Source organism: Pelophylax lessonae (assembly GCF_965119305.1).
Source record: "Pelophylax lessonae genome assembly, chromosome: 2".
Lineage (NCBI taxonomy): Eukaryota > Metazoa > Chordata > Amphibia > Anura > Ranidae > Pelophylax > Pelophylax lessonae.
The window spans coordinates 443,115,325-443,139,193 of record NC_138769.1 but is presented as its reverse complement, the minus strand read 5'-3'; the positions used below and the strand labels follow the sequence as shown (position 1 = coordinate 443,139,193).

Below are 23,869 nucleotides of genomic sequence, written 5' to 3'. Positions count from 1 at the left end.
TTAGTAAGACTAAGGAACATCTAAAAATAAAGCCGTCCAACTCTAGCTATTATTAATAAAACATTTCATGTCCCAATCAATATTGAGTCCAAAAGGGGTGTAACACTTTAATTCATAAATCCAGCAAGTTTCTAGCCTCAAAATTTCTCATCTGACAAACCCCCCCCCAAATGTGAAGTGAAGCAGTCAAAGGCAATAAACGTGGTCCCCGCTGGATTTTTTCCATGACAATCTAAATAGTGCTTAGAAACACTATGCTTGGGAAACCCTTTACTTATGTTGCCCATATGCTCACCTATCCTAATATTCATGGCCCTAACAGTACGACCAACATACTGAGAGCCACATGGACAGATCACCACATTCTGAGACGTACTTGTAATCTATTAATTCCAAAAATCTTGGAGGTGGAAGAAGAGATAAATTGGCTAACCCATCTGTCTTGGATTTTGTTGGTGCTGCACACAGCAAACTTTCAACTAGGAAAATATCCCTTCAATTTTTGAAAGAAGAAGACTATTAGGAGCATCTAGGACATTCTGATTTACAGAAAGTTTCAAAGAAGGAACACCACAAAAAATAACTTTCAGGGGCCTTTGGAAGAACAAACCCAATACCTTGTCATTCTTGAGTACTTTCCAATGTCTTGACATTACAGTATTTTCTTAATGTCAAAGTACTGTTGAGAATAGGTGGTGACAAAGGAAAAATTATGTTTCATGTCCTTTGCCCTATCCACACCCCTAAAAATGGATGTTCTATCTAGGTTTCCCACATCAATATTGTCTAGGTCTAATTCATCCTTTCTGTAACCCTTATCCAAGAATCTCACTTTCAGAATACTGGCTAGTTTAATCATCACCAATGGTACAGTTGGCTAAGGCGTAAGGGCTCTTTCACACGGGAGGTCCGATTAGATCCGCCTGTCAGTTTTTTAGGCGGATCTGATCGGATGCCCCATTCAGCCCTATGGAGCAGCGGATGTCAGCAGTGACATGTCCGCTGACACCCGCTGCCATCCGCATCCGATCCTGTCCGTGAAATCCGGACGGATGGAAACCCTATTTTCCATCCGTCCTGGGGATCGGATCGGATGAGAGCGGACAGGCAGTCCGCTATCATCCGATTCCCCATGGAAAGCAGCGGGGGCTGTGACACCTCCCTCTCCGCACTGCAAGCGGAGACAGAGCTGTCATCCTACGGAGGCGGACCGTGTGAAAGAGCCCTAAGAACTGGCTTTTGGGGACAGACTTCAACCAGGAAGGGTGGTGGCAGCTCCCCTGTCCAATATAACTATTGCGGTCAGTCTCCTTGAAAAAGGTGGTAGTAAGCAAGGAACCTCCCCTGACCTCGATGTTTGTTTAAATCAAGAAAATTAATCTTAAGTGGACTGGTCTCATATTGCAATGAAATGCCAAGAACATTGTCATTCAGCTGTTCCATGAACAGTAAGTCACCATCCCATAAGAGGAGGATGTCATCTATGTACCTACCCCAGAATACCAGCTCAGGTCTCCTGTTTTCATATATGACGTCCTCCTCCCACTTAGCCATAAACAAGTTCGCCATACTAGGAGCGAACTTAGAGCCCATAGCAACACCTGTTTTGGAGGAAAAAGCAACCTCCAAACCAGCAGTAGTTATGAGACATGGCGAACTCGAGTAGCTTCAATACAAAGCACCTTTGTGCAGGTATAAGACTATTATCTTCTCTCTGGAAGGTCTCTACAGCATCATATCCATGAGAATGGGATGTGATGGTGTAGAGTGAAGCTACATCAGCAGTAGCCATGATGTAGCTATCCCTCCGCTTAATATCCCCGAGTGCCCGAATGACTTGAGTAGAATCTCAAGAAAGATCGAGTCTGGGGCATAAGTGGTTGTAAATGGCCATCTATATATTTAACAATCCTTGACGTTATCGAGTCAAGTCCATTGATGATAGGCCTTCTTGGAGGATTAGCTAAATCCTTGTGAAATCGATACCGTAAGGCAGGGCCGCTCTTAGAAATCATTGGACCCTGTACAGCCTACCTGACCGACCCTGTCAACCCCACCCCTGACCCCTCCCCTGACCCTGCCTAAAAACAAAATGCAGCTTTGTCTTCAAGTTGGAGGGGGGGATGGGGGTGCATACAGTGCTGCAGTTGTGCAGCACAGTCCCAGAACCATTTTAAAACGTTAAATGGGAGCGTTTAGAGGGGGAGTAAAAATGCAGCTCAGAATCCTGTGCTACGCTAAGGATTCTTTGGAGATCCCTGTATTAGGATATTACAATGTGTGACTCCTTGTTCACTGTGTGATGCCACGCTCCCTGCCGCTGCCCTGATTAGTTTTACTGCTCCCACTCAGCCACATCACATCAGTCTTGGCACCTGAGAGAGCAGAGTGAAGCCCGAACATGTACATTACAGATCACTCTGCCAGGGAAGGCAGTGGGCAGCCGGCCGAAACTTTTGAGCAGCATAACATGCAGGATTATGTACATGCTCCCTGAAAATGGAAAGCAATGCCCCCACCTCCTGGGCCCCACCGTTGACCTGATGGGGCCCAGGAAAATGTAATTACACACCCCCTTAGCAAATAGGAGCGGGGGATAAGGTTTAGTAAGCACTATTTAATATTTGGTAGGAATAAACTGTAAAGCTGCCCGGGCCCCCCTGTTGAGCTGATCAAGCCTAAACAGGAATTGGTTGTACTGCTTCATCAGGGGCCTTGCTGCAAGGGAGGGACTTGGGGGACTGGGACACAGCCAGTCGTGCACTGCACTTGTCCCCCTCCCCCCTTTCACTTCTAATTTGCTGCCTCTGCTCCATGTCAGTCACTGAGAGCCAGGCAGCAGGACTGGGGGAGCTGTGAGGGGGCAGTGAATGCAGAACCGGGGATAACCCCGACAGCAGCCGCCTACCTTTTTACCCACCCATAATTCCCAACCAACACACTGTGCACCCCGTCCAAAGCACAAGCAGCCTCTCCTCCTCTATCCTAGAGGACCTGATGGCAGCTGCCAATCTCCTGTTCGGTTCTTGTATTCTTCTGGGCTGTGCCGCCTGCAAACGCCTTGTTTGCCTCGTGGCAAATACGCCTCTGCTTATGGCCCGTACACACAATTAGAAAACCATACAAAAAATACCTCTTTCTAAATGATCGTATGATAATCTGTACACAGCTTTTGAGAGACAATCACGACATTTCATGCAAAATTATCCAATGGGACAAACACAAAAATGTTTCTTGTATGATTTTCGTTTAATCAGCACAGTTGTCGTCAGTGTCATTCAAAAGTACACTACAACACAATACATCGCTTCTGAATTTTTATTCTGTTGTACAAGAATTTTTGTCACTTTAGAAACCTTTCCATTTTCAATGAGACTAGCATTCAAAAAAAAAAAAACGGACGATCTTCCGATAATCTCATTGTGTGTACCAGGCATTAGACGCGGCTTCATCTTTTTTAACAACCTCCCCTTGCTGCAGTTGTTAGATGTGTTTCATAGAATAGAATGGCTGTGGCTGGTTGCTATGGACCCTGTACATCACATAGTCCTTTGGTACTTACACTGTTTATGTAACCCCAGCAATCATTCAGCAGCAGTTAGAAGTCATAGAGAAGAATGAGACATTGTGAACTCTCAACAGCTACTGTGAGAAGCTTAAAGCGGAATTCCACTCATTCTTGTGTTTATTAAAAGTCAGCAGCTACAAAAAGTGTAGCTGCTGACTTCTAATAAACCCACCCACACTCACCTGTCCCCCGGTCCAGCAATGCGCTTTGCTCCCTCTCCTCTCCACAGCACCAGCATTGCAAGTGTGGGCACCCGGCTTTGACAGCTTGCGGCTTCACAGCCATGTACGCGCCAGTGGAAGTGGAAGCAGGTACCAATCGTCTTACCCCCCCCCCCCCCCCAAAATGACATGCCAAATGTGTAATATTTGGGGGGGGGAGGAGTGCTTAAAGCAGAACTTCCCCTTTTTGGGTGGAGCTCCGCTTTAAAGTGATACTAAACATGTACTGTTTAATATATTGTCCCCTCTATTTCTGTATATGGATGATGTGATGGCACTGTCATTTTTTATTTAAAAAAAAAAAACAACATCTAGGTACCTTTTTCCTAATCGATATACAGCTGTCACATGACCCCGCTTGTTCCCAGCCTGTCTGCAGGGAAACCTAAGCGAGAGGAGCTTCTAGTCCTTCCACAGATTTTTAGTGGGGTTTAAGTCTGGGCTCTGACTAGGCTAAGCAAGGACATTCACCTTTTTCTCCTTCAACCACTGTGTGGTCATTTTTGCTGTATGGTTTAAGTCATTGTCCCCCTCTCCCCCTGTAGGGTTTTGGGGTGGACCACAGGCCCCTCCCTGGGACTGTTGGACCCCCGAGTTCTCATCCTTCTCATGGAGCCCCCCCCCCATCCATTCCCCCTTTCTGGGGTAGTGTGGTGGTTTGGGCTGGTGTTTTGGGGATGGGGCATGATGCTGTACTGGTGGTGGGGGGCGAAGCACGCTGCCAATGACTGGGTGGGGCACGCTGCCAATGACTAGGCTATCGGCGGGGGGGGGACTGTAACAGGTGGGGGCTCTTGCCCGGTCCCTCCTTCCTTGTGGTGCCTTTCCTGGGCCCTAGGAATTCTGGGTCTCTGGGAGCCTTGTGGGTCCACCATTTTATCATGGCCTAGATTCTGTATAGGCCGGCAGCCATGTTTGTGTAGTCCGGCAGCCATTTTTTGTTCAACCCGCATAGGAATCAGTGGGGCCAATACAGAAGAGCCTCTGGGCGGCGATTTCGGCTGTGGGAGCCCCTCCTTGTCCCCTGGTGCTGACTCCTGGGTCTCTTCTTTCTCTTGACGCCACACGTGGAGTGCAGTTTATCCTGGTTCTGCCGTTGCCTGTCTAGTAGGGTGGTGAGTCTGGTGGAGTCCTCCCTCTCTCTGCTACAGGATCATGGGGTTCTCTGTTGCTGGCGACGGGCTGGTGTTGCCAGCGCGGTGGTGGTGTCCCTTAGCAGCCTTTGGCACTTTTTGTGGGGGTCCCCGTATTTACTCATGTAGTCTTTGGAGCACGTTTCCCCACCGGACCCCCTCTCAGAGGCTGCGGGGCCCTCCGGGTCCCAATCATCCATTAACTGACGGTGGTCCTGGAGTCCTTTGTGTCCCGGGTGGAGGTGGCTTTTGGGTGGTGGGCTAGCAAAAAGGGCTCCCCGCCTTCCCCTGCCTCATCTGTCTCCTCAGATCCTGAATCTGATTTGGCCTCCGCGGACATGGCCCACCCTGCGGGGTCTGCAGGCCACGCGCCCTGACTTTTCAGATAGTGATTCCTCCACTCCTGTAGCTGTGCACAAAATGGTGCTGGTGGATGCACTGGTTGTGTCTGTGCGTGAAACTTTTTAAAAATGGAAGAAGCAGCTGAAGCTGCGGCGGAGGCGCTGGTCTCCTTTGGCACTCGCAAGTCGTCTATACCCTGTTCCAAATTATTATGCCAAATGGGACAGGTGTCCGAAGTCTCTGGACAATTAGATTCGGCTCAGCTGGGTCTGGTGGCTTTGCTCTCCGGCTCTTTGACAGTGCATATCCTTCCTCCCCTTGTATTGGGACACTGGTCACCACGAATGCCAGTCTGTCCGGGTGGGGTGGTGTTCTGAGTTTGAGCTCTGCTCAGGGTGTTTGGACACTGAAAGAGTCCAGACTCCCAATCAGCGGTCATCATGGATGCCAGCCTGTCTGGCTGGGGAGGCGTCCTCTGCAAAAATTCTGCTCAGGGGATCTGGACACTGGAAGAGTCCAGACTACCGATCAATGTCTTAGAACTCTGAGCAAACAGACTGTGCCTGGACCATTGGATGGATCGTCTTCAGGAATGTCCAGTGTCCATTTAATCAGACAATGTGACGGTTGTGGCTTATGTCAATCACCAGGGAGGAAAAAGAAGTATGTTGGCAGATCTGGAGATAGCCGGCATTCTACGGTGGGCAGAAAGCTTCTTTTTTCTGACCCTCTCCGCCGTACACTTTCCTAGGGGTGGAAAACTGGCAGGCAGATTATCCCAGTCGGCAGGCGTTGGACCAAGGGGAGTGGTTCTTTCACCCGGACGTGTTTCATCAGATATGTCTCCAGTGGGGCACCCCCAAAGGTGGATCTGTTTGCGTCTCGGCTCAACAAAGGTTCAGCGGTTTGTGGCATGGTCACGGGATCCTCTGGCGGACACCATGGATGCGCTGATGGCTCCGTCGGGCCAGTATAGTCTGACCTGGTGCGGCTGGTCACCGACATCCCTTAGAGACTACCTCTCAGGAAGGAACTGTTGTATCAAAGGCCAATCTTCCATCCTGCTTTACAGGATAGAGTTCTGCCTTGGTCATGATCCCAACACTGCTGAAAGCTAGGAAGTCTACCATCGTACGTGGAAAGCGTACATTTCGTGGTGTAAGTTGCTTGGTGTTTACCCTCGCTCTTTCTCGGTGGTTCGGGTCTTGACCTTCCTTCAAGGGGGGCTGAGCAGAAATTGGCATTTAGTACCATCAAGGGCCAGGTGCCGGAGCTGGCGGTCTTTCAATGACCGCTGGCCACGCACTCCCTGGTGCGTACCTTTTTAATCAGGGGGTTCGACATTTTGACTCCACCAGTGTGGTCTCTTCTACCGCCTTGGCATCTGAACTTGGTGCTTTCAGTCCTCCAGAAGCTTCCCTTTGAAAATATTCAGGGAATTATGCTGCTTGCACTGTACCAGAAGGTGGCTTTTTTGGTGGCAATTACCTCTGCGCACAGGGTGTCAGAATTGGCGTTATCTTGTCGCACCCCATACTTGGTGGTCCACAAAGATAAGCTGGTTCTTCGCCCCGTCTGTCGTTCCTTCCTAGGGTAGTCTGATTTTCCATTCGAATGAACATGTGTTGCCTCCCCTGTGTTCCAGGCCAAAACATCCTAAGAAAATTGCATTGCATGCCCTGGATGTGGTTCGGGCGATTCGGGTGTACCTGGCAGCTACGGAGTCTTTGCGGAAGTCAGACTCACTATTTGTGCTCACGGATGGGCCTCGAAAAGGACTGTCTGCTTCTTTCTTCTGCAACCATTTTGAGATGGATCAGACAGACGATGACTCGGACCTATTCGATCAAGGGTCAGGTTCCTCCTTTCCGCATAAAGGCGCACTCTACTTGGGCGCTCAGTGCTTCTTGGGCCTTCCATCACCAGGCGTCAGTAAAGTCGAATTACAAGGCGGCCACCTGGTTGTCGGTGCACACTTTCACAAAATTCTATAGAGTGGATGTGTTGGCATCTGCGGATGCTTCTTTTGGCAGGAAGGTTTTGCAGGCTGCTGTTTACAAGGTCTGTTCCCTCTTTTTGGGAGTAATGTTTTAGGTGGGCTCCAGTTGTTTTTTGTTGAGCTGCTGTTACCTGGTTGGCTACGGTTTAGCCTTGGGAATTTTTTTGCTGTTCCCACCCTTTGTTTTACTGCTTTGGGACCTCCCACTGGTCAAGAATCTAAGGAGCTGTGTCCGTCCCACACTAAAATGAAAAATAGATATTACATAGAAAAATAAATGTGCCAAATCCCTTATAGCACCGTGTATATACCACAGTTATGTGCATCTGCAATCGTGTGCAGACATCTGCAGATCCCTCCCTGTCGTGCTGTGAAAGCTGGAGCAGGAGCAAGCAATCCCTGCTAGATGTCAAAGTGATTATTTGGGGCAGCAAATCTAAGTGCTCTAGCCACCCCAGTATTCCTGGTTTCCAGTACACACAGTTGCAGGCTTGTTAATGCAAGAGCTGTACTGGCGGGGAGAGAAAACACAGCCCACACCTCCTCCTGGCTCTTTCTCTCCTGGCCACTTCAGCGCTCGGCTGTGCAGACTCTCTTAACCTCCCTGCCAGTGCAGCTTCTGTATTCCTTTACACACAGCTGCCAGCTTGTTAAAGCTGAACTTTACCCATATCAACTTGTTAAATAATGTTCTTTAGCAAAGAACATACATTCTACATTAATAATTATGCTACCAAAATTTGTGTGCTGTAAATCTTCTCCAGCATTGTTCCTGTTTCTTCTTGTTGGAGGCTGCCATTTTGCTAAAGCCCAAAGCCCCTGCGTAGCAGTAAATATTTATGCTGTCAGCCGATCAGCCTCTATTGGCTTTGATTTTAGGCATAGTGCCAAAAAATAGAGAGCAGCTGAGCATGTGCAGAGTAGGGTTAGACAGTGTATTACTGGATTTTAAACATTATCGGTAATTATTTTTAATATTTTACATAGTTATACCTGCAAAAAGGCCCAGCCCGAAGTGATCTAGCAGGACCTAATTTTCTGAATAAAGTTGCACTTGCCTACTGGGCACTTTTACCCCCTTCCTGCCTAGGCCATTTCGATTTTTCAGCGCTCTCACACTTTGCCAAATTTTTGGACCCATAATACATTTTTTTCCACTTTTGTTTTTACACAAATAGAACATTCTTATGGTGGTGTTTAATCACCACTGGGTTTCTGGGCACTGGTGAGGCGGCACTAACGAGGAGACACTGATTGGCAACACTGATGGGCACTGTTGGGACTGCACTGATGATCAGGAAACTGATGATCAGTGCTCTGATTATCAAAACAGCTGCCCCCTTTCACATTAGTCGGTTACCTGCTCTCCCCTCTCCTCACGCTGTGACAGTGTAAGGAATGGCAATAACTGGCAAGTGGGTTTACATCATGATCAGCTGGGATTGGACACAGATGATCACGTGGTAAAGAGCTGCTGTGATTGGCTCTTTACCCAGATCTGCTGAGTGCATGCCGCAGGGGGCGCGGTTTAGGGAGGACCTCAATAGACACCCTCCTAGAATTGGACGACCACGCTGTAGCCGTCATTTGGTGGTTAAGTGACAATTAAAGATTAATTAAAAAAACAAACACAAAAAAACAAACATGTCATACTTGCCTGCTTTGTGCAACGGTTTTGGTTGGATCCTCCTCTTTTCGGGTCCCAGGCAAGCGCCCCTGGCTCCTCTTCAGCTAGTGCCCCCAATAGCAAGCCACTTGCTCTGGGAGCACTGGTGCGTGGTCGCTCCCTAGCTAGATCTATGCGTCCATAAGACACATAGAGCTGCAGCTTGGCCCCGTCCCCGCTCTCTCCTCATTGGCGCACTGGCTGTGATTGACAGTAGCAGGAGCCAATGCTGTCTCAGCCAATTAGGAATGACAAGCCTGGGAGGAGCTCACCTGTCGTGCAGATTGCTGAATCAAGAGGGAGCTCAAGCTTAAGATGAGTATTAAGAGGGGCTGTGTGGACCGCTGCATATAGGCTTTTTACCTTCATGCATAGAATGCATGAAGGTAAAAAGCCTTGAGCCTTTAAAACAACTTTAATACAGGAGTGCTGATCTGGCAAGAAGGGGGAGAGAGAGCACAGCCTGCACAGCCAGAGGCTGCAATAGCTCGGGGAGGAGGTGCAGTCTGTTTTTCTCCCCCCCCCCCCCAATCCATCCTGCTAGTGCAGCCCTCTGGTATTAACAAGCTGGTCACTGGCAGTTGTATTTACAGGAACTGCACTGGAGATGGAGCAGTCTGCACCTCCTCCCTGCTAGATCCACCCTGCTGGATGACACAGTTATCATGTGGGGCAACGGGGGGGAGAGAACATGGAAATTTGTTATGTAGCTGCCCCTACAGCTAGGAAAGAATCGCATGGGGGGGTGGCTTGCAGAAGGAAGTGAATGCAGAAGAAAGTGAGGGGTGGCAGTGCTCAGCTGGAAAATAGACTAATATAAAGTTGCCATAAACTATTGGGCAGGGAGGAGAACTGGCAGGATCAACCAGGTATTTACAAATGTGGAAACATGGAACAATTGCAATCTTCTGCTATAAGGTACACTGCCTACTTTTATAGGTAAATACACTTAAATTTCTGAGTTTAATGACACTTTAAGCAGCTGCTACACTATGTATTTATGTATGTATGTGTATATATATGCTGTACTTCTAGAAATGTTGTTTTGACATATTACTCTATATCAGAGATGTATAGTAACGAAGTAGAACTACTTAAGTACTGTACTTAAGTACCGAAATGCGGTATCTGTACTTTCCTAGAGTAGAATTTTTTTCTCCTACTTCTACTTTTACTTCACTACATTTTTTCGATGATTTCGATACTTCTACTCAAGTATTTTTTTTTTTGTGCTGCATAGTTACTCGTTACTTTTAAAAAAATTACCACTGCCAGAACAGTAGATGGCAGGTTGCATAAAGCTCAAAAAAATGTGTATAATGTCATTTGTAAATCAGCGCATACGAAAATAAAGGCTGTGTATAATAAAAGCTGCTATACCAAATCTTTCCAATAAAAAGAAAATATGAAACAAACAAATAAATGATGCTACAGCGCTTAAAGTGCATCAAGAAACTACTAACAAACACCGGTTAATCATTTGAATAAATCATTTGAAATAATAAAAACAATATGATGTTCATACTTTTGACTTCTTTCTTTAATAACTACATAATACAGTACTTCTACTTCTACTTTCAGTACTTGAGTAGAAATTTTTTTTCAAAACTACTGGTACTTTTTACTTTTAGTACTTAAGTAGCAAATTTTTTGAAAAAACTACTTGCAATACTTAAGTAAAAAAAATGTTGAATACTTTAGTACTTCTACTTAAGTAACTTTTTCTGCGAGCACTTCCACTTCTACTCAAGTAATTTTTTGATCGAGCACTTGTACTTTTACTCAAGTAGAAATTTCGAGTACTTTATACAAGTCTGCTCTATATAAAGTACATCCTTGTGCCCCTCACAATCGAATGACCCAGGATATACACCTAGACATTATAGTAGCACACCATGACCGTGTTTGTTCTTTGCGGTGCCATTCATTTTTAACGTATTACCATTCATAGCAGAGTGATACATCCAGAAAAATATAACGGGTCTGTTTTCTAGTCTGTTGTGGTGCTGTTAACATTATGGCCCCATGCACACGGGGCGTTAGAAAAAACATACGTCAAAGTTAGTTCTGACGCCGGAAAAAGCAGCTGTAAAAACGTGCTTTCAGTAGCTTTTTCCATTGGCGTCATTGCACGTTTTGCCATGTTGCTTTTAGCAGCGTTTTTTTTTCTTCCATTCAAAATCAATGGTTCCCTATGGGAGCCTATTGATTTGAATGGAGGTCGCACCGCAACACCGCAAGTCGGATCCGACTTGCGCTGTGGGAATCTTGAGGGGGAACTCCACGCCAAAATGTGAAAAAAACGGCGTGGGGTCCCCCCCCAAGGTTCCAAACCAGGCCCTTCGGGTCTGTTATGGAATTTGAGGGTAGCCCCATGCCGAAAAAACGGCGTGGGGTCCCCCCCAAAATCCATACCAGACCCTTATCCGAGCATGCAGCCCGGCAGGCCAGGAAAGGGGAGGGGACGAGCGAGCGGCCCCACCCCCCCTGGACCACACCAGGCCACATGCCCTCAACATGGGGGGGTGTTGGTGCTTTGGGGCAGGGGGAGCTCTGCACCCCCCACCTCAAAGCACCTTGCCCCCATGTTGATGAGGACAAGGGCCTCATCCCCACAACCCTGGCCGGTGGTTGTGGGGGTCTGCGGGCAGGGGGCTCATCGGAATCTGGAAGCACCCTTTAACAAGGGGGCCCCCCAGATCCCGGACCCCCTCCCTATGTGAATGGGTATGGGGTACACTGTACCCCTACCCATTCACCCCATAAAAGGCAGTGTATGGAAATAACGACAAGAGACGTTTTGGAAAGTTTATTAAAAATCTTCATCCGACTCTTCTTGTCTTCTCCTCTCCGGGGTCTTCTCCGGGGTCTTCTGCTCTTTTGCTGTCCGCCCTTCTTGTCTTCTCCTCTCCGGGGTCTTCTGCTCTTTTGCTGTCCCCCTCTTCTTGTGTTCTTCTCTCCGGGGTCTTCTGCTGTCCCCTCTTCTGCTGTCCTCTCTTCTTTTCTTCTCCTCTCCGGTCTTCTGCTCTTTTGCTGTCGGCTGTCGGCTGTCTTCTTCCTCCGGTCCTCCTCCTCCGACGTCTCCGCTGATTATGCCTATCTCCGGTCTCTTCAGCTTATTATATAGCCATTAGGGGCGTGGCCCCGATGACGTCATCGGGAGGCCCCGCCCCCTCATGTCACAGATGACGTCATCTGTGACATGAGGGGGCGGGGCCTCCCGATGACGTCATCGGGGCCACGCCCCTAATGGCTATATAATAAGCTGAAGAGACCGGAGATAGGCATAATCAGCGGAGACGTCGGAGGAGGAGGACCGGAGGAAGAAGACAGCCGACAGCCGACAGCAAAAGAGCAGAAGACCGGAGAGGAGAAGAAAAGAAGAGAGGACAGCAGAAGAGGGGACAGCAGAAGACCCCGGAGAGAAGAACACAAGAAGAGGGGGACAGCAAAAGAGCAGAAGACCCCGGAGAGGAGAAGACAAGAAGGGCGGACAGCAAAAGAGCAGAAGACCCCGGAGAGGAGAAGACGAAGAGTCGGATGAAGATTTTTAATAAACTTTCCAAAACGTCTCTTGTCGTTATTTCCATACACTGCCTTTTATGGGGTGAATGGGTAGGGGTACAGTGTACCCCATACCCATTCACATAGGGAGGGGGTCCGGGATCTGGGGGGCCCCCTTGTTAAAGGGTGCTTCCAGATTCCGATGAGCCCCCTGCCCGCAGACCCCCACAACCACCGGCCAGGGTTGTGGGGATGAGGCCCTTGTCCTCATCAACATGGGGGCAAGGTGCTTTGAGGTGGGGGGTGCAGAGCTCCCCCTGCCCCAAAGCACCAACACCCCCCCATGTTGAGGGCATGTGGCCTGGTGTGGTCCAGGGGGGGTGGGGCCGCTCGCTCGTCCCCTCCCCTTTCCTGGCCTGCCGGGCTGCATGCTCGGATAAGGGTCTGGTATGGATTTTGGGGGGGACCCCACGCCGTTTTTTCGGCATGGGGCTACCCTCAAATTCCATAACAGACCCGAAGGGCCTGGTTTGGAACCTTGGGGGGGGACCCCACGCCGTTTTTTTCACATTTTGGCGTGGAGTTCCCCCTCAAGATTCCCACAGCGCAAGTCACCCCGCAAGTCGGATCCGACTTGCGGTGTTGCGGTGCGACCTCCATTCAAATCAATAGGCTCCCATAGGGAACCATTGATTTTGAATGGAAGAAAAAAAAACGTATAACGTGGCTTAACGCACGTTAAGCAACGTTATAGCAAAGTTATTCAGCTTTTAGCAGCGTCAGGCGTTTTTAACGCTGTAACGCTGGTCCTCAGAACGCGCAGGTGGTGGGTTCTTGTTGCAGCCTAAAAACGCCTAAGCCACTTACAGCTCAAAAACGTCTGAGTGTGCATGAGGCCATAGAATAACATGGAGGGGCGTTTTTAGGCTGCAAAAAGAAAACGCCTGACGCTGCTTACAGCAGCGTTAAAAACGTCCCGTGTGCATGGGGCCTATTAGGCTGCTTTAACTCAATGCAGATTAATGCATGACAAAATGTGGGAAAGGACCAGAAAGGAATGACTGGGTCCAAACACTCTCTGACACTAGGGGCATTTTAAACCAGTGAATCTAGCAGTGTGGTTCTGGATTGTGCAAGCAAACCAAATTATATTGTTCACTATATGCTAGAGCTGCACGATTCTGGATAAAATAGGAATCACTATTTTTTTGCTTACAATAAAGATCACGGTTCTGAAGAACTTTTTTTGTTTTAAAGATTGATAACCCCTGAACATTAGGTTATCAAACAGGAGGTCAATAAATTAAGATATAATATTCTTTGCTTCAATCAAATTTAAAGAAATGTAATGAAAAATAATGTAATGTGTAAAGAAATAAAAAAAAAAAAAAATACTATTAAGTTCTTTTAGGGGTTTTTTTTTTTTTTTTTTTCTTTTTTGCTATAAACTGACTTCATTTACAGCCTGAAGTTCTACCCTTTTATCTGTAAATAAACAGATACAGTGTTTCTTTTTATCTTTTTTATGGCTGGAATACACGGGCCAATTATCGCCCGATCATTCGACCACCGACTTTCCAAACAGTGCATGCGTGATGATGTTCTACAGATTTTAAATGAACGACCATAACACCAACGTATAGAATATCGTTAGTTCGCAAATGAGACGACAGAATTTTTCGTTTTTTTCAAACGGGATTTTTCGTTCACAATATCTATATCGGTCACTGATTGCTGGGCATTAACGAGTAGAATATCGGCCGATCCTTCGCTGAACAGAAATTTTCGGCCGATTTTCTTATCGTATATTCCGGCCATTATTGCTGAACGATTTTGTTATCTCCAGCTGCTTTTTTTTTTTTTTTTTTTTTTTTTTTTTTGATAGCTGTGAGCAGGGCACTGCTCTGCACTTGTTACATGAATCATGGAAATGCTGGATTAGGATCGTGTGGGGAGTTGAATCAAGAACATGGTCTTTTAAAGATGAATTGTGCAGCTTTTCTATATACACAGTAGATGATCCAATGTGTAAGGCACTTTGGGTCTCCAATATTATGCCATACAGTATTTAAAATGGATGTGGGTTTATGGAAATGTAAAGGGAATATTGGTAAGAATGTTATTAGAATGTGTCTCTGAAGCAGGTGGAAAAGCTGCCCTTGTACTACAATGGCAGTTATATGGAGCATTTCAAGGAATAGATGTTCAGAAGCGTTAGGAAATCAACAGCTATCAGTTTTCTGACACCATTGCTCAAACAAACTCCTTTCCCTGGATTCCTATTATTACAGCAACATATATGTTTATTTATTTTTTCAGCATAGATTTACTTTAACATGTTTCATGCTTTTGTTTTGCAGGACGCTGTAGAGGATTTATGGCTGGTGTTTGACATCATGCACCATCGTTGGCTTCTACTCCTCGCATGCTTCTGGGTTCTGTTCATGTTGATGGTTGCCAGCAAGTTTATCACCCTGACATTGAAAAGCCCAGAGGGTAGGAAATATGTGCATGTCCTGATCACATTGCTTTGTTTGGTAAAAATCAAATTAGAAGTGTTTCTTACAAACTTTTGCCCTGAAGATGTAAATAAGCAAGGATTTAAAATCCTTGGACCGCCGGACAGGCTACATGGGCACTGACACCTCAGCATCCCTGAGGCAAGTAAAGCAGAGACCATAGGGTGGGGAGGATGTATAATGTTACACCTTTTTTACATTTTTTTGGAATCCTTAAAACAAAAAAAAAACAAATTGTGCTGCAGATCTTCTTTTTTTTTTTTTTCTTAAGCTTGTGGCTGCTTTCAGTTTCTTTACTGAAAATTCCCTGCTCTAGTTCTCTGGGTGGCTCTGCCCTTTTCAGGTTTCTGTGCAGCCACAGAAATGTAGAGCGACAGCAGGAATCCAAACACTATTCCCCCACCGTGAGTGATTATGTAGAGCTGGAGTCTGTGCTGTCCCTAGTTCACAGTGCATATGAAGGGCAAAGGGTGCACCAACCCCTAGCCAGAAGTTCACAATGCAAGATCTGAGGCCAGCCGTGGTGAACAGTGAAAGAGAATAAGTGTTTGGGGACACTTACAAGGAAAATATGTAAATGTTGCACTGCTTGACTGTAATGTAGACAGCTTAAATACTACTTTAACTTCTGCAGCCCCCATCACCCCATTTTCTTAATGCATACATTTTTCCTGTTTTCTTTTTAATTATTTACATGACACACAGGGTCAACTTCCTCCTCTTTTTTTACTCTAGTGATGAGCTGTGCTAAACAAATGCAAGTTGAAATCTAGTTTAATATTATAGCTTGTTTTTTGAGCATATATTAGTGGCTAAGTGGTTAGTACTTCCGCCTAGCAGCACTAGGGTGGCCAGTTCGAATCCCAACGATGATACTACCTGCCTGCATTTTTCACATTCTCCCTGTGCCTTTGTGGGTTTCCCCCTAGGTATTCCAGTTTCCTACCACACTCCAAAGACATGCTGGTGTGTAAATTGGCCCTAATAGGTGTATGAATGAATGTGAGTTGGTGACCCTAGATTACAAGCTCCTGGAGGGCAGGAACTGATGTGAATTGGCAATCTATATCTAAAGAGCTGCATAAATTGACAGTGTTATATAGGTACCTGTAATAAATATTTTTGCTCTTTTCACTGCCTTGGTTGGTAATAAATGTGGGTATAATAATAAAGTGTAATATATTCCCACTTAAAGTAGTCTGGCGGCCATTTTGGGTGGTTTGCCATTTGAAAATAATAATAGCGGCCATGACCTTGGAGCCCTGTGGGTGGGAATTTTGGCAGTGGGAGTCCCTCCTCATCCCCTGGTGCTGACTCCTGGATCTTTTCACTTCCTGATCACGGCACGTGGAGTGCAGATTATCATGATGGTTGCAGGTGCCTGTTTCTGCTGGGTGGCGAGTCTAGGGGGTTCCTCTCCCTCTCTTCTGAGGATCGCTTGGTGCTTTGTGCTTGGCGACTGGGTAGTGCTGCCAGCACGGTGGGGGTTGTCCCTTTGCAGTGTTTTACACTTTTTGTGGGGTCCCCCTGGTGACTCATGAAGTCTTTGGAGCATATTTTCCCACCTGATCCCCTCTCTGAGGATGCGGGGCCCTCCGGGTCCCAACCATCCATCAGTGCACTGACGGCGGTCATGGAGTCCTTTGTGTCCTGGGTGTCTTTCAGGTGACAGGCTAGCAAAAAGCGCCCCCACCTTCCCCTGCCTCATCTTTCCCATCAGATCCTGAATCTGATTCTGCCGTCGTGGACGTGGGTCACCCTGCTGGGTTTGCGACCACGTGCCCGGAATCGTCAGATAGTGAGGATGATTCCTCCACAACCGCGCACGAAAAGGCGCTGGTGGAAGCACTGATTGTATCTGTGCGTGAGACCTTGAAGATGGAGGATGCAGCTACAATGGAGGCGCAGGTTCCCCTTCAGCACTCCAGAGCTGCAAAGGTGTTTCCTTTTCTTGCCTTGCGCTTCCTCTGCTCTGCCGTGGGAAAAGAACATTGTCAGTTTGTGGCATTACCCTTTGGTGTCACCTCTGCTATCGGGTCTTCATAAAAGTGTTCGCCCCGGTGATAGCATTGTTAAGTCAATGGGAGATCATGGCACTGGGCTACTTGGGCAACCTCCTTCTGCGAGCGAAGTCTCCTACTGCTCTGGTGGAAAACCTGGAAATCACCATACGAACTCTGAGGGAGTTCGGCTGGATTCTGAATTTTCAAAAGCTGGATTATCTGAAGGAGTCTCTGATATAGTGGCTTCATTCTCCGGCGCTTCGGCTGGGCGAATCCTTCCTCCCCTTGCATTGGACAGCGGTCACCACAGATGCCAGTCTGTCCAGCTGGGGAGGCGTCCTCAGCAAAAATTCTGCACACTGCATTCTGGACACTGGATGAGTCAAGACTACTAATCAGTGTCTTAGAACTCCGAGCGATCAGACTGTGCCTCTGACCATTGGATGGATAGTCTTCAAGGATGTCCAGTGCGCATTCAATCAGACAATACCACAGCCGTGGCTTATGTCAATCATCAGGGGGGCACAAGAAGTGTCCGGGCGGCTCTGGAGGTAGCTGGCATTCTAAGGTGGGCAGAACGGTTTGTTCTAGCCCTCTCTGCCATACACATTCCCGGGGTGGAAAACTGGCAGGCGGATTACCTCAGTCGGCAGGCGTTGGACCAAGGGGAGTGGTCCCTTCATCTGGAGGCGTTTCATCAGTTGTGTGTCTGGTGGGGCATCCCAGAGGTGGATCTGTTGGCATTTCGGCTCAACAGAAAGGTGTTGAGGTTTGTGGCTCGATCTCGGAATCCAGACACGCTGGTGGCCCCGTAGGGTCAGTATCGCCTAATTTATGCCTTTCCTTAAGCTTCTGCCAAGACTTCTATGCAGGACCAAGGCAGAAGGGTTTCTGGTCATCTTAGTGTCTCCGGACTGGCCTCGCCGGGCTTGGTATGCCGATCTGGTATGGCTGGTTGCCGAAGTTCCTTGAAAGCTTCCTCTCAGGGAGAATCTGCTGTCCCAAGGACCAATCTTCCATCCTGCTTTACAGTCGCTGGCTTTAACGGCTTGTCTGTTGAACCCTAGGTGCTGATGGATAGAGGTTTGTCTGAGTCAGTGATTCCAGCACTGTTAAAAGCTAGGAAATCTACTTCTAGGGAGATCTACCATCGTATGTGGAAGTCTTACATTGCATGGTGTGAGTCTCTTGGGGTTCATCCTCCGCTCTTTCTCGGTGGCTCGGATCTTGACCTTTCTTCAGGAAGTTAGGTACTTGGCCCCTCTAGTGCGGTCTCTGTTGCCGCCTTGGGACCTCAATTTATTGCTCTCCTTTTGAGAATCTTCGGGAAATTACCCTGCCTACGCTGTCCCAGAAGGTGGCCTTCTTGGTGGCAGCGCAGGGTGTCGGAATTGGTGGCGTTATCCTGTCGTTCACCTTACTTGGGTGGTTCACAGAGATAAGGTGGTTCTTCATCCCTGTCCGTCGTTCCGTCCAAAGGTAGTCTCTGATTCATTTAAATCAGGCATGTCCAACCTGCGGCCCGGAACCGAAGGCAATGAGGCCCACCGGCCGCGGAACTCCAGACAGTCTCCCGCCTTTGGCCAGCGGCTCACGGACACCCGCAAGTGCCGTGTGATCTCCCCGCTGCTGCGGGAGACTTAGGATGTCTGCAGTCAGTGACAGAGCCGATGCTTCCTGTATAGCTCCGGCTCTGTCACAGGCAGAGTGACGTGAAATGCGCTCCGCCTGTGACAGGAAGCAGCGGCTCTGCTCTTTACTGTAGCCACTGCTTCCTCCAGCAGTACCCACATGACCAGCAGTACACACCAGCATTACCCTCCAGCAGTAACCAGCATTACCCACAAGCAGTACCCGCCAGCATTACCCACCAACACTAGCCACCAGCAGTAACCGCCAGCAGTACCAGTGTGCAGTGTTTCTGACTCCTACCACCATGACCACTTCAAATCACTGAAGTGGTCATGGTGGTTAGAGTGTTCCCTAACCTGATTCCATTTCATTTGATCATCCTCTAGTTGTGTTAAATTAGTGCGGTGGCGTTTTATTACTTTTATATACCTTAACCATAGTAAATATTTTATATGCGGCTCGAGAAAATTTGACTACACTCAATGTGGCCCAGAGAAGAAAAAAAGGTTGGACGCCCATGATTTAAATGAAGACATTGAGTTGCCTTCCCTGTGTCTCAAGCTGAAACATCCAAGGGAAATTGCCTTGCATTTCTTGGATGTGGTCTGGGCATTTAAGGTGTATCTGGCAGCTATCAGACGCACTATTTGTACTCACAAATGGGCCTCATAAAGGGTTGTCCGCTTCCTCTGTGACCATTGCCAGATGGATCAACCAGACGGTGATCCGGGCCTATTCCATCAGGGGTCAGGTTCCTCCTTTCCCTGTCAAGGCGGCTACCTGGTCATCGATGCACACTTTCACAAAGTCCTATAAAGTGGATGTATTGGCATCTGCAGATGCTTCCTTTGGCCGCAAGGTTTTGTAGGGGGGGGGGGGGGGTATAACCCAATCGTTAAGATCAGGAGCTGTGTCCATCAATGGACATCAGAGAAATAGATTTTTCAGTAAGTCAAAAATCCCATTTTTTTTCAAGTATGGATTCTTAAAGTAGAATTAAACAAAAAAAATGCTGATCGGTAGGGTTTTTATGATGAAAGAGATCCTACTTTTTTTTTACATCTAATTCCGGCAGTGGTGTTTGACAGCTCTGAGCAGTCAGCTACAGCCGCAAAGCCTGTACACTGTAATGACAGGCTGTCGGTGGCTTCCGCTATTCATGCTTGATCGCATAGCTAGCAGTCACCTGCAATCAACACAGATAATCGCTGGCTGTGTGAACATCCACAAATAGCTGCAGCCGCTGACAGCCTGTCATTACAGTGTATGGGCTTGGCAGCCACAGCCGTCAAGCCCCGCTGCTGGAATTAGTAGATTCCTACTGCTGGTATTCGCACTGTGGTAAAATGCCAGTGCCCATGTGCCAACTGTAGAGTTGTTTTGTAATCTTACAGAATGTTGCTGTATTTACTTTTTTTCACTTTTCTACATTTACTTTTGCCTGCATGTCTAACATTTTGCATTTCATGTATTCTACTTTTTTTTGCTTTTTACATGTGATGCCAAGGTTATGGAGTCAAACAAGGGTCCCAAACTATTTTACCAGAAGTTGAAAAAATAACTGTTACCGAGGCAAAGACATTACCGATTGAGAGACAGGTATGTGTGCATAAGAGCAATCCCAAAAGTAAAAAAAAAAAAGCAAATACAAAAATTAGAATCTGAAAGTTTGATGGGTTGGACCTCATGGACTCTTTTCCCATTTCAACAAGTACATGTTACATGAGCATGTTAAGTAATTTTCAAAACAATGTCACATGGGCAGCTTCCTACGGCACTGAAATTGCTGTCAGTATTGTAAGCCAGTTGGAAATGGGTGTTTGTTTTCTTTTTTGACTCCTGTTTTTGTAATGCTGAGTAAATGTTGTATTATATATTTTTCCAATGTTTTATAACTATAAAAGTCAACCTTTGCCTTCTTCCACCCTCCGGATCTCTATGGTGGCCAGATAGACAGCCTATCGTATTAGAATAGCAGTGGGAGGAACACTTGGTGGGGAAGTGGTTCTCCCTAGATTTCAGTTTCAGGAAAGGAATCCTGAAACAAACAAAAAAAAAAAAAATGAAATTCAATGTGATCGGAGCATAAATAAAAATGGCAGAATATAACATACAGTACTACTATGTTAGAATATAATAGACTTTGGACCAAACATTCCAAAAAGCCTTTGGTTACTGTATTAAAGTGGAGTTCCACCCATCTTCGTAATTTTAGATGTATGTAATCCCCTTTTAAAACGACTTTTACCAATGGAAACCTTTTTTTTTTTTTGCTAGTAAATACCTTATTTTCTTGTTTATTCCTCCTCTCCTCACTTCCGGGTCCGATCGGCGATGACGTCATTCTGCGATTCGCACTGTGTGCTGGGATGTATTCCATGCCAGAAATCTTGCAGTATTACCCAGGAGCTGAGCTGTACTGTGTGTATTCAGGCCGTGACCTGCCCCGCCTCCGCCCCACCTCCTCTCAGTGAGTTGTACTGTATGCATTGTATTCAGGACGTGCTCTGCCCCGCCTCCTCTCAGTGAGGATATAATGCTTTCAGTCCTCGCTCACTGAGAGGAGGCGGGGCGGAGACAGGGCAGAGAACGGCCTGAATACAATGCATACAGTACAACTCACTGAGAGGAGGCGGGGCAGGTCACGGCCTGAATACACACATTACAGCTCAGCTCCTGGGTAATGCTGCGAGATTTCTGGCATGGAATACATCCCAGCACACACTGCGAATCGCCGAATGACGTCATCGCCGATCGGACCCGGAAGTAAGGAGAGGAGGAAGAAACAAGAAAATAAGGTATTTACTAGCAAAAAAAAAGTTTCCATTGGTAAAAGTCTTTTTAAAGGGGATTACATACATCTATGTAATCCAACCTATTAAAAATGGGTGGAACTCCGCTTTAAGGTGGGCTGGGGTATAATTCGTAGATTTTTGTTTGTTTTTTTTGTTGCATTGCAGACTTCTGTAAGGAAATGCTGGGCTTCCCTGTGCTCAGGGTTTAATGTCTGAAATCATATTTACTCAGATACTGCATGAGGACAACAAACTGTTTTTCTTATTGCACAGACGGTGCAGAGGTTTAGAGAACATGTGGATTCATTAAGAGGTCACCAACTGCAGCAGATCTTTTAGTTACTTGCCAATATGTTCAGGTCTGAGGCATGACTTTGGCTCTTATTCATGAAACAAGATCAGACATAATCTGATCATATCTTCTGCCAGATGGCTTGCCTTTACAGATGACACAACCGGATGGTAAACATTTACACAGAGTAGGAAGGGAAATATCTGTGTTGTATATGCTTAAACAATATATTTGTTATGTTTGACGAGTATGAGCGTAGCGTGCAATCGACCTGAGCTCATGTGCTGATCGGATTGCTAGAAGAATTATGAGGATCCATTGTATTGATCAATTCAATGATTAAGGTGAACGAGCAGAAAAACGACTCAGTCATGTATAAATGTAAAAATAATGTGCATCGCAAAAAAAAAGGCATAGAAACAAAAACCCTAATGTAGGGAATGTTTTCTGTGATCCCTAAAATGCCCAAGCACCTTTTTTTTTTTTTTTTTTTTTTTTTTTTTTTTTTTTTTTTCCCATCAAAATAGTTTATTCAAATGTAAGAAAAAGGGGTTTACAAACTTTGCTTTAAGGAGCGCATGAAAATACAACAGAAACATTTTGAATAATATTAACACGTACAATGACGAGGCAGGTAAAGGTGTCCAGAGCATGGGACACTTATTTTGGCCATGTGGGCAACAATCAAAGAGGAGGTAACAGTGCATATACAGAGGAATGGAGCAGCCCCGACCCGCCCACGGGGTTGATCACAGTCGGGCTCTCCAACACGTCAATACCGGGAGGGCTAGGAAAAAAAGAAAAGAATAGAGAGAGAAAAAAAAAAATGAATAAATAAAAGGAAGAAAAAAGGGGGAGGGAGAGGGAGGTGATGGGCAGTGAGAGGGAATAGGGGGAAGGTCCAGAGGGAACAAAGAAGGTTATAGGAAGAGAGGAAAAGACCTGGGGGAAGACACGCCAGGTGTATGCCACAGCCCCCCCGCCCGGGTCCACCATCTGAGGTTGCTTCCGCTTTCCTTCTGTTTACCACATGTGAATGCAGCAGAGCCTAATTTGGGCTGCAGCACAGAGGATTCCAGTTAGTACTTTCATTAAAAATAGTTTAATGAACAAATAAGTGCTTAAAAGTGTTTTGCGTACATTTGTAAGGAGCTCTGACCCACATCAAGGCAGCATACCACAATGCATGGTAATGCACTACTGTGTGTTGTGGTGTGCTGCCTTGGAAAAAATACAGCATGCCCATTAATAATGAATAGAGTGCCTTAATGTAAAGCATGTTAAAGTGTGACCCCGTGGATGATAACACAACACAAAAGTGTAAATAGGCCCTAAGCAACCTTTTTTTCCCAGAAAAAGTCTGGTAGTTTATTTCAGTAATTGCTATTTATTTTTGTAAAGACAAAACATCTAAACCAGAACAAATTCCTTCTACACTCCCTAAAGTTTGTAACAAAAAAAGAGGTCTGTATTAGTTGCTAACAGTGGATATAAGCTAGCAAGCTATTGTTCAAGGCACAATAGTTATAGGTATAGTTAAACAGCAGCAAGTAAAGTCCACAAATACAGTTTATAGATTGTGCAGTTACAGAGTTTAGTGCAGTAAAAACACATGGATAAATTACTTGTGGTGTAGACAATCATGTTGTACAATTCTTATCTGTTTGTTGCCAATAATGGAATTCCATATCTGCTGAACCATCTCCAAGTTTGGTTGAGCAATTTAAGGATTACCAATTTTGTAATAATAAAAGAACAAATGATAAAAGTAGTTAAAGTAGGAAAAGTAAATCAGTCGTCCCAGCCAAACACCGGTTTCCTCCACCTTCCAACTGGTAAGCCTGAGAGGAAGGTTGAATGTAACATATCCATGGGCTCTAGACCTTCCTTAACTTTGTTGATTTTGTAGTATGCGGCATTCTTATTAAGCCTAATCTGGGGAAAAAGGCTTCTAGTTTTTCTGTAAATTACTTTCATGTGGTCTGGCTTAAAAATTAACAGAAGTGATTTATCTTGCAGCCATCTGAAGAGCCTCCAAAAAGTGCATCACACCTTGATCTCATCCACAAGGAACGCCTGGAGCTGTTACAGACTGTGTGCAGAAATGGATCATTGGGTAACCTGTCTCACGCCATCATTTCCAAGTTTGTACTGGACCGAATCTTTGTCTCTGACAAGCACAAAATCTTGTTCTG

At 46.3% G+C, this 23,869-nt stretch overlaps 1 protein-coding gene across 1 annotated transcript in view; it reads left to right on the top strand.

The window, feature by feature from the left end:
- The window catches only part of CHST10 (carbohydrate sulfotransferase 10), a 38,093-nt gene that overhangs the window by 6,318 nt on the left and 7,906 nt on the right, over nucleotides 1-23,869 (top strand). The window contains exons 2-4 of the mRNA XM_082246907.1: nucleotides 14,794-14,929; nucleotides 20,095-20,186; nucleotides 23,694-23,869. The exon at nucleotides 23,694-23,869 is cut by the window's right edge and continues 56 nt beyond it. Coding sequence (XP_082103033.1) covers nucleotides 14,830-14,929; nucleotides 20,095-20,186; nucleotides 23,694-23,869 — 368 coding nt within the window. The 5' untranslated portion in view covers nucleotides 14,794-14,829. The remainder of the gene's footprint in view (nucleotides 1-14,793; nucleotides 14,930-20,094; nucleotides 20,187-23,693) is intronic.